This window comes from Scyliorhinus canicula, chromosome 12, assembly GCF_902713615.1.
Source record: "Scyliorhinus canicula chromosome 12, sScyCan1.1, whole genome shotgun sequence".
Classification (NCBI taxonomy): Eukaryota; Metazoa; Chordata; class Chondrichthyes; order Carcharhiniformes; family Scyliorhinidae; genus Scyliorhinus; species Scyliorhinus canicula.
In genome coordinates, this window is record NC_052157.1 from 70,957,324 (window position 1) to 70,969,085 (window position 11,762).

An 11,762-nucleotide genomic window follows, 5' to 3' on the forward strand; every position below is an offset into this window, starting at 1 on the left:
ACATTACTTTATATTTAAAATGTAACATGATGTCAAATATTATGCAAGAAAATTATTTCACTGTTTCTTTTCCATATGACTTCATTCTCTTTGTACAGAAAGATAAATAACTGATAAAAATGGAACAGGATGTGACACGGCGTAACTTTAACTTGTTTGTCACTTTCTTTAGAGCTTTTTCTTCAGGTTTCTCTTCACAGGAAATTCCAACAAACGCATCTGTGCTATTTGCAGTAGCCTAGTTACAAATCGTGCACAATTTCCCAAAACTAATTGAAAAGCATGCCTTCAGCAAAATGGAAAAGAGTGGCTACCAGTTAAACAATTACAAGAAATGATTAAAGCAATACAATATAATATATGGAAGATAATGGTGTTCGGAGGATTGTTAAGTATAGTTTATTTCAACCATTTGAGCTGTCATTTGACACATATAATGCTCTATTTGTTGATACCATGCTGGGCTCATCAACACCTCTTAACTCATCACTCCCAGCACTAACCTCAGCTATAGGAGTGTCTCCAGTTCCAAAATGATTCCCTTTAGTTCAGAGAATGAATGAGTGAGAGATTCTTCAAACATTGACAGTAGTAATGGACGATTTGCCATAGAGATATTTGGACTGGTTTAATTATACCTCTGGGCTAGGCAGAGTAGTGTTAGAACAGCGATGGATAACTCTTGGCAGCTTAGCTTTAAAATTATATTACTTTCCAATTAATCTACAAAAGAAATAGATAAATTCCTAATATGTGATTTTTTGTTTGGAAAACATGGAAGCTCAGTGAAGAGTAGTGCAGCATCATTGTAACCACACATTTCTTCAGGTGACATTGTGACTAATAATTCTACTTATTGTTTTTTCAGAACCAGTATCATATAGCAATGGGACCAATACACAAACCACAAAGGTAAAAAAACTTTTCAATGTTGAAATTCTATTTTTAATCTGTTTCGAGTTACGGCAACTTAATATATTACGCTGTAGCCCTTTATTAACAGTATTTTTAAATTAATGGATAGAAAAGTGACAATCCAAGTTCTGGGTTTGACCCCTGATTTTTGCTAAATTGGTTGTTGGCAGCTGAAGCTCACCATAATTGACTTCTGTGAACCCAGGTTAGGTAGAGAAAAAATATTCAATATATTTCATTCTTGCTATTGAACATGCTGGATAAAAGAGGGATAATTTCGAATTTTGTGGAAATCTAAAAATTGTTGAGCGGCTGTGCACTGTTTATCCCGCCGATGTTTCCTTCAAGTCAAATGAAAAGGGAAAAATGGGAAGACTTTTCATGGCCAACCAAGCTGCAACCTTTAGTTTTCTGAAAACCAAGATGCGGGGAATTTTAATGTGCCATAATATGTAGCTGTATGCTTTTTGTTGTTGGCATCCTTCCATCATGATGCTCGATCAATAACTCCAGAAGCGAGATTGGATGACAATTGAAGGCTTTATTGGACTAGATGTTTCCCCCAGCAGTGCAGGCACAGAATGGGGAAACACGGGCTCTTATACTCCGCCTTACTGGGCGGAACCAGCAGGCAGGCTTCACCAATGATCTTGCTGTCTCAGGTACCTCCCACACCAATGGTCTTACAGCATCAACCTGGATACCGTAATACCCCTAATACCGACTACCACATTCACCCCCTGTTTAAAAAAGTCCGATGGGGGTGGTGGTCTCGCGTTATACAGTGGTAAAGGTTGAATTTATGATGGTACCTGGTACACATTAGTCCAGTGTTTTGCCTCATTACATGTCACAACTATTTACAGTATTTATTTACATTCATGTGTCAAAATGAAGCAATTAGTTGATCGTGGGCCCTGGTCGTCCTCGGCAATCATCACAGTTTCGGCGGTGATGCAGGCGCGGGCTCGGGCATCCGTGGCTCCGGGAGCGCGGCTTCGGCTTCTTCAGTAGCTTCATCACCCCTAGATGGGACCGGTGGGAGGACCGATCCACCTGGAAAGGGGGCGGCTGTGTTGTGCGCCAGTGGAAGGGAGGGTGGGGTTGGTGCAGAGGGGGGTGTGGGTGGAGATCCGGCGGACGGCAGGTCCCGTAGGGAGACCGTATCCTGTCGGCCGTCGGGGTACGCCACGTCGGCGTATTAAGGGTTAGCGTGAAGGAGGTGGACCCTCTCGACCAATGGGTCCAACTTGTGTTCCCGCATGTGTTTGCGGGGCAGAATGGGTCCAGGAACTGCCAGCTAGGTTGGGAGCGAGGTCCCGGAGGAGGACTTCCTAGGGAAAACAAGGAGACGTTCGTGAGGTGTTTGGTTGGTCGTGGTACACAGCAGTGATCGGATGGAGGGAGAGCATCAGGAAGGACCTCCTGCTAGCGGGAGACTGGGAGATTCCTGGACTATAGGGCCAGTAGACAGTCTTCCAGACCGTTCCGTTCTCCCTCTCTACCTGTCCGTTTCCCCGGGGGTTGTAACTGGTCCCTCTGTAACCTATAACATCCTTCAGAACTATCCACAACTCCACCGACCTTCATGTCATGTCATCTGCAAATTTACTAACCCATCCTTCTACACCCTCTTCCAGGTCATGTATAAAAATGACAAACAGCAGTGGCCCCAAAACAGATCCTTGTGGTACACCACTAGTAACTGAACTCCAGGATGAACATTTGCCATCAACCACCACCCTCTGTCTTCTTTCAGCTAGCCAATTACTGATCCAAACCGCTAAATCACATTCAATCCCATACTTCCGTATTTTCTGGCGAATGGAAACCGGGAGTACTCATCAATCACATTCAGGAAATACATGTTGTGGATGGGAGGGACCCTTTGAAGTCCATTCTGGGGCATTCAAAGGGACGGGAAGCCTTTATCAGGTGCGCTTTCTCTGGCATGTAGAAGTGCGGCTTGCACTCCGCGCAGATTTGGCAGTTCCTGGTGGCGGTCCTGACCTCCTCGATGGAGTAGGGCAGGTTGCAGATGAAATGGAAGAATCGAGTGACCCCCGGGTGGCAGAGGTCCTCGTGTAGGGTGCGGAGTCGGTCCACTTGTGCGTTGGCACATATGCCGCAGTATAGGGCATCAGGAGGCTCGTTTAGCTTCCTGGGACGATACAAGATCTCATAGTTGTAGGTGGAGAGCTCAATCCTCCACCGTAAGATCTTATCATTCTTTATCCTGCCCCGCTGTGCATTATCGAACATGAAAGTAACCGACCGTTGGTCAGTAAGGAGAGTGAATCTCCTACCGTCCAGGTAATGCCTCCAGTGCCGCACAACTTCTACTACGGCCTGGGCCTCCTTTTCAACAGAGGAATGGCAGATTTCGGAAGCATGGAGGGTGCGTGAGAAGAAGGCCACAGGTCTGCCCGCTTGGTTGAGGGTGGATACCAGAGGTATGTTGGACATGCCGCTCTCGACTTGCGATGTCCGCTTTGATGCGGCTGAAGGCCTGGCGGGCCTCTGCCGATGGGGGGAAAACCGTGGATTGAATTAGTGGGCAGGCCTTGTCCACATAGTTGGGGACCCACTGGGCATAATATGAAAAAAATCCCAGGCAGCGTTTCAGGGCCTTGGAGCAGTGGGGGAGGGGAAACTCCATGAGGGGGCGCATGCATTCGGGATCTGGGCCTATAACTCCATCATGCACTACGTAGCCAAGGATGGCTAGACGGTTGGTGCTGAACACGCATTTGTCCTTGTTGTAGGTTAGATTAAGGATTTTTGCGGTATGGAGGAATTTTCGGAGGTTGGTGTCCTGGTCCTGCTGGTCGTGGCCGCAGATGGTGACGTTATTGAGCTACGGAAATATGGCTCGCAAACCGTACTGGTCATGCAGCAAACAATCCATTTCAGACTGAATGTCTTCATATGGTGTATCTTTGTGAAGTATTTGCCCACAGATTGCCCCCTTGATATCTAATGGGCCCTGCTCTTTCCTTGGCAGCGCGGTAGCACAGTGGTTAGCACAGATGCTTCACAGTTCCAGGATCCTAGATCCGATTCTCGGCTTGGGTCACTGTGTGTGAAGTCTGCACGTTCTCCCCGTGTGTGCGTGGGTTTCCTCCAGGTTTCCTCCCACAGTCCAAAAATGTGATGGTTAGGTGGATTGGCCATTCTAAATTGCCCTTCGTGTCCAAAAAGGATAGGTGGGGTTACTGGGTTACGGGGGTAAACGGAATAGGGTGGAGGTGTGGGGCTTAAGTAGAGTGCTCTTTCCAAGGGCCGGTGCGCACTCGATGGGCTGAATGGCCTCCTTCTGCACAGTAAATTCTATGATTCATAGATTATCATAGAATTTACAGTGCCGAAGGAGGCCATTCGGCCCATCGAGTCTGCACCGGCTCTTGGAAAGAGCACCCTACCCAAGGTCAACACCTCAACCCTATCCCATAACCCAGTAACCCCACCCAACACTAAGGGCAATTTTGTACACTAAGGGCAATTTATCATGGCCAATCCACCTAATCTGCACATCTTTGGACTGTGGGAGGAAACCGGAGCACCCGGAGGAAACCCACGCACACGCAGGGAGGATGTGCAGACTCCGCACAGACAGTGACCAAGTAAGAATCGAACCTGGGACCCTGGAGCTGTGAAGGAATTGTGCTATCCACAATGCTACCGTGCTGCCCTCGTTAACCTCTTTCCACTGATATACTTATAGAGTATTTTGGGATTTTCCCGTACTTTTACCAGCCAGAGCTTTCTCATATCCCCTCTTTCTCCTTTCTAATTGTTTTCTTAAGCTCCAGCCTGCACTTTCTGAACTCAGCTGATTTGTTCCCCTTGTACCTGCTAACAGCTTCTCTTTCCTTTCTCATCGTGAATATCTATGGCCATCCATGGTTCTCTAGGCTTATTGCTCCTTCCTATCACCCCAGAGGGAAAATGCTGGGCCTGTACTCACCCAATTTTCTTTTTGACCACCCTCCCCCACTGCTCTTCTGCAGATTTCCCCCCAAGTAGCTGTTCCAAGTCTACCTTGGCTAGATCCTGCCATATTTTACTAAAATCCACTCTCCCCCAATCCAAAACCTTTTTTGCACTGTTGTGGTCGCTATCAGTACAATGCTCCCCACCACTATCTCAAGCACCTGTCCTGCTTCATTCCCCAGAATTAGGTCTAGCACTGTGCCATCCTTTGTTGGACCCTCTACATAGTTACCTGCTTCCCTGTGTCGTCTGAAGATTCTATACCCCGGAATGCTGAGATGCCATCCTACCTCTCCCTCAATCACTCTGTGATGGCTACTATATCACAATTCCACGTGTCAATCCTCGCCCTTAACTGATCGGTTTTACCTGTATTATTCCAGGTATTAGAGGCATCCAGCCTTGCCTTACAACTTAATACAGCTGTACTTCCTCTGGCTTGATTGCTTTACTGTATTATGCTGTGTCCCCTCCCTGTCAGCTTAGTTTAGACTCCTCCCAACAGCACTAGCAAACCCGCCTACAAGGATGTTAATCCCGCTCTGGGACTCTGGGGTTCAGATGAAGGCTATCCCGTTTTACAGGTTCCACCTTCCCCAGAAATGGTCCCAGTGATCCAGGAATCTAAAACACAAGATGGTAATGAGCTGAGGTCCTGCGCATTATTATATCACCACGCTACCACATCACACTGACCACCTTCCCCTTAATGTGGAAATGCCATCCAACATTGCCTCCACTCTGCTCAGCTTCCTAACTTGATGTGAACGATCATCCTTATTTTTTTGTTTTACTCGGTCATGGGACGTGGGCATCGCAGGCTGTGCCTGCATTTATTGCCCACCCTTAATTGCTCTTGAGGGAGTAGTGAAGAGTCAACCACATTGCTGTGGGTCTGAAGTCACATGTAGGCCAGACCAGGTAAGGATGGCAGATTTCCTTCAAAGGACATGAGTGAACCAGATGGGTTTTTACGACAATCAGCATTGGTTTCATGGGGCGAAATTCTCCGACCCCCCTCCGGGTCGGAGAATCGCCTGGGTCCGGCGAAAATCCCGCCCCCGCCGTGGCAGGAATTCTCCGCCACCCGGGAGTTTGCGGGGGCGGGAATTGCGCAGCGCCGATCGGCGAGCCCCCTGCGGTGATTCTCTGGCCCGCGATGGGCCGAAGTCCCGCCGCTAAGAGGCCAATCCCGCCGCCGTGGTTTCAACCACCTCTGGTGGCGGCGGGATTGGTGGCGCGAGTGGGCTGGGGGGGCGCGGGGTGATCGGACCCCGGGGGGTGCCCCCACGGTGGCCAGGCCCGTGATCAGGGCCCACCGATCGGCCCCTGGGCCAGTGCTGTGGGGACACTCTTTTTCTTCCGCCGCCACCACGGCCTCCACCATGGCAGAGGCGGAAGAGAACCCCCCCTTTCGGCCAGCCCCGACGGCGGGCGTCAAAGGCCGTTGATGCCTGTTTTGGCGCCAGTCAGCGTGGCGCCAACCACTCCGGCGCGGGTCTAGCCCCTTCCGCACCTTTGGGGGGGCCCGACGCCGCAGTGGTTGGCGCCACTCCGCTACGCCGGGACCCCCCGCCCCGCCAGTTAGGGGAGAATCCCGGCCATGGCCATCATTTGACTTTTAATTCCAGTTTTTTATTGAATTTAAATTTCACCACCTGCAGTGGCGGGATTTAAGCCTGTGTCCCCAGAGCATTACTCTGGGTCTCTGGTTGTTAGCCCAGTGACAATACCACTACGCATTGCCTCCCCATTATTGCCATCCGAACATTCCCGGAGTACCATCCATCCCTCGTTTTCCCCTCTACCACAAACTCCCCGCCCCCCCCCCCCCCCCCCCACCCCAGCACTAAGGTTTTGGGGACCACCCCTGATCCTCACCATCTCCCCATGTTCTGAGCTCTCCTGAAAGGAGAAATGGAACAGGTAAAGTTTAAGCTCATGAAAGCATGATATTTAGAGATGCTTCCAATATGTTGCACATGTCTCTCCATCACTTTCCTCTGTTTACATGAACATTAATTGCTTTCCTTGACCATGGAGGTTTGCTACTGCCACATTTTCAAGTATCATGTGCACCTTGGACACACAAGGCCAGCTGCAAGGCCAAGCTGTACACATTGCAGGATCTCTCTCAGGCCTTACTGTAATGCAGAAGATTACTAAGGTGCTTAAACCAGTGCATAAAGCTTCCCTGGTGCTGTCCCAATGCACTAACTACTTCAGCGATCTTGACTCAAACTGCCTTGATGTAACTGGAAGGCTGTCTGAACCAAGGGGAAACAGAAAATATCAGTGACCCTCCAGCTGGCTCAGGAGGATTTGGTGAACTGTGGTGCAGCTTGTTCCCAGGATTCCTGGCTGTTATGAATGTTGGCCATCCTGGAATAAGGCAAGAGGAGGCACATGTGTCCACACATATATGTGTGGTAACTTTCTTTGTCATGTAGATAATGAGATGAAATTTCCCAAATGAACAGAGTTGCTCTATGGGTAGCATGGGAAGGAAAGGTGTGGCTGGTGAAGATGTGGTGGCTTAAGCACTATCCCAGCCAGTGAGAAAGTGGCAAGCTATGTCCCAATGTTGGAAGGACAAGAGAAGCAGAGAGGATTTTGTAGTATCCTTGTGCTGGAGGTTGTTGTGTTCGGTGTTCGTTGTCTCGCTTGGAATCTCCAGAACTGCTGGTGACTTGTCCAAACCAGGACTTTCATTAATGCACACTTGGTCCGGTAACGATCTGATACAGAGCAAGTTATCATGGAGTTTCTTTCACACTCCCCTGGAACTACCCCTACGCACAAGGTCTTCATGTACGTCTTACAACCTTCCGAGGATCACCGGATCTGCCATGACTTATAGCTGAGTGCCTTGTCACATGACCACTGTCTCAAGACTGCATGGCGTGTCTGTACTGCCACCTGCTGGTTGGAGGTCATACCACCATCTACATACAATATTATTTACAGGCATATCACTACAAGGGTAAGCCAGATGGTCCTCAGTTTGCTGCATCCTCGGAGGGTGCAATGCTTCAAGATGGTTTCTATGGGCATGAAAGGTCTGAATTGGAGTGAGGGGTGCTTCAGGTGAAGTGTGCTGCTGTGGGGATTTGCATAACATTGATGAGCTGTAATTTATTTTTAAAAACTCAGAGACTAAAAGAAATAAAAATTGACAAGGCTGACACAGGCGGGAAGTACTATAACAGGGTAGAGTAGCAGAATTACCATAGAACAATTAACACATTGATAGCATTTAGTGGGGAACTGACACAAAACAATAACGGGCCAAACGGCAAATAAATTCACACAAAAGGGTCAGAGGTAATCTCCAGCAGAATGTTCGGGCTTTCACTGTCACGTTGGTGCTGCATTGCTTGGTGCCCTTTGATCGACAGAGGAAAGAAGGAACCAACCTTGCCAATCCTAAACGCAAGCCCAAACCCAGCCTCAGCTCCAAAACTAAACCCACACTTCCTGAAATTTCCAAAAATGGCAGTCATGATGTGGTCCGAGTCACATTTCGAAACCTGAAGACAAAAAATATGTCCTCTGGTCTTCAATATTTTTGGGTAACAATATAGCCATATTCAAGAACTATTTTTAGTGTATAAAGTATAAAAATACTACAGTTTTCAAACTGTTTTATAATCATTATTTTCTTTTATTTCAGCCAAAAGAAATAGATGTTGTTTATGCCCAACCTTACATTTTGCAACAAGGTCCAAACGCCTCCACTGCATCAACTGAAATCAATAAGACTGATTATGCTGAATTGAAGTTCAAATGATTTTTTTTTAAAAGGACATAATTTTATTTACTATCAACCCCAGATGTAATCCAGATGCATGTTGTACCTTTATTTCTCAAGCTTCAGAAAAACAAACATGAAAACCTTCTGAAACAGAATAAGATGATACACAATTTAGTTTTATAATTGGTTTAAAAAAAGATTAATCATGGGACTGAATTACATTAATTTTCACTCCACTGTGCCATTGCATCACTAAATTAGGCCCAAATTGTTGAATTGAAAGAAAAAAGGGCAGAGGCATTGATAGTTAATTCACTCATTAGCAAAGAGTCAATTCATCCCTGGCAAAATGCAAAGCCTATTGAATCAAACATTGATATATATGCTCTTATTTTCCTATCAATAATGTACCACCGGACTTAGAACAGGCGTAAACGTGGAGTCACATAGTACATGATTTGGAGCAAGTAATTAAACTGGCCTTTCTGAAGAATGTGCCACTGTTGTTCTTTGACTATATACTTGTCCCAAACTTCCTTAAGGAAAGGTACTGAGATGAGCTAAAAGCAAGAGACCTCTTTCTCTGGTTTTATTTAAGCAGCAGATGCATTAAGGAGGTGGGGGTTGCGTTTTTTTTTTACTATGTTGCTTTTAATGTGCAAGGGTAGGGGCAGGGAATCCAAAGATTCCCAGGATTTGTAGCTATGGAAAGCCATTATTTTGCATAAATCCAATTGCTATTTTCATAATCCATTTATTTATCCCATCATATTTAATGGACATGTGGAGTGGGCTTCCTTGAACGCAAAAATCTAATTCTGTTTTCCAGACTCTTGTCAATTTTATGATATTGCTCTTGTTCTGCAAATAATTATATGAAGGGCTCATACGTAAGAGTTCCGATATTGCGATACGAGTGAAATTTGCTGAAATTTTGTGTAACTTCCTTTTACATGATTACACACAATGCTGCAGCACGATTGTTATCTACCTGCAGCATAGCCTGGGCAAATTGAGGATGTATATTTTAGTGTTCCTGGTGAGAAATGATTCTTGTGTGCAGGGTAAAGAAGTTTCATCCTAAATCTAAGAGTATCAGCCACACTGTTGAGATGTGAAAGCTGAGGAAAAATTTCACTCAAAATAACTGTAAGAGCATGTAAATACAATTGGAAAGAAAAGAGGTGATTTAAACAAGTATTAAATAATATTTAATATCAATGATAGGTTTAAGAAACGCATTTATACAATTACATTTATGGCGGAGTTAAGTAACAATCTGCGATTAATATGAGCTAACAATGTAACATATGAAGAAAATGTTCACTGGAAACAGTGGCAAACCTTTAGTTCAAGGCATACCATGATTTAGATACAAATATGTTTTGGAACTCAGCAATATTTTCTGACAATCATATATTTTTTTCATATTTTTCTAAAGTCTTACTGAATCCAATATATGTTCATTCCACTCATTCTATGGCACACACTTACACTCTGTCCAAGGGCATTGGGAAATGACCTGGCCCAATGAGTACGTCGCTCAAAGACAGGCTGTGTCTTCTGGCCTCAAGACACTTAATGTAGACCAGAATGACACTTATAATGGTTTTCTGAGTACAGTGTAATTAAGGTGCAGTTTCTGACTCAGATATCCAATGACAGGATTGTACTGGTTTCCAAAACATTAATTAGAAACAGGAGAGTTCCAGAGCAAGTTTCTTCACAAGATCTCGAGATCTGAACAGCAGCTGCACTTGTTTTTAAACTATTTCAGTCAATAGATTTGTTCAAACTGGTGCCACATCTTCCATAATGAAAGGACTACAAATTGCCGATACACCAAATAATTCCAATTATATGTTGCTGAAATTTAGTAATAAATATAAAGTTGTAGATTGTAACATATCTATAAAAGTCTTCACGTTGAAAAGTCTGCTTAGGAGCACTTTTGAATACAAGCTGTATATGAATATGAACATTAAAACTGTGTACATGGGAACGATTCTTATTCAACAGACTGGCTTATTTAAATTTTATATTCTGTGCTCAGTATATAACCAGGCTTCATAGCTCCAAACTGAAAAGTACATTTTCTCGGAACCAAATTTGTTTTTTGGATTAACACTATTTCAAATGATATTTTGAATAATGTGCCCCTTAACTTTTTTTTAAACATAGAGCAAACACAAAAGTTCTTGTTTTAACCACTATTAAATATGTCACAAATGTTGATCAACTGAAAGATACAGTCCAATTATTCAAATATGCTCTATAATCTACACATTATATGAAAGCTTAGTGCGGGCGACGTGTCAATTTTAATTTATAATTTCAGAGCCAATCCAATGTGCCTATGTATATGTATACTATTCTTGTATTTTTTCACATTTGTCGCACATTTTTCCCCGAGTAAGTTGAAGCAACTAGATACCATAATGCTACTTACAGTGGAAAGCAACAAACAAGAAGTGCAAAAAGTTTGATCCTCAGGAGTGACATTCTTACGATGACTCGTTCTCCCACTATTGGAAATGCCTAGCCTTCTCTTAATATCACCTGAATATGATGGAACAGCTGAGATTGCCAACTCGAGTGAGAAACTGCAGATTCAGAAGCACATTCAACATCTTTGTGAACTAGAGCCCCTAATCTGCACCATTAATATGAATACTTATTTGTATATATATATATATATATATCCATCAGTTGTAAATGTTGGCTTCAATGTTACTTACTAGATTTCCTGAAAACAATTTTACAATTTTAAAGCTCTATATTAATAAAATATATTTTTTTCGCCATATGTGTGTAATGTCATTTTTTAAAAGCTTTTCTTAATACTGTGAAGTTGTATCGGAATTTTTTGAAACAAAAGTAAATTTCATGAGTGTATAGCTTTTTGTAAATCTGAAACAAAAACAGAAAATACTGGAAACACTCAGCACCTTTGGGCAAAACACATGCCCCAGTGAAATTGAACGTTTCAATGCTCCTACCCTTTTAGCAACTGCAGAGTTTCATAAACAGGCTACAGTACATTTCCCTTTCGCTGAGGGACAATAAGCCACTTCAAAGAGGGCTAACACTTAACAATACA

General features: G+C 44.5%; 1 protein-coding gene across 2 annotated transcripts in view; it reads left to right on the forward strand.

Moving 5' to 3' along the window:
* LOC119974383 (carcinoembryonic antigen-related cell adhesion molecule 5-like) overlaps positions 1–11,466 on the forward strand; it is a 114,048-nt gene extending 102,582 nt beyond the window's left edge. For both annotated transcript variants that reach the window (XM_038813188.1, XM_038813189.1), the window contains exons 13-14: positions 869–912; positions 8,582–11,466. In XM_038813188.1, the coding sequence (XP_038669116.1) occupies positions 869–912; positions 8,582–8,698 (161 nt within the window). In that variant the 3' untranslated portion in view covers positions 8,699–11,466. The remainder of the gene's footprint in view (positions 1–868; positions 913–8,581) is intronic.
* The last annotated feature ends 296 nt before the right edge of the window (positions 11,467–11,762 follow it).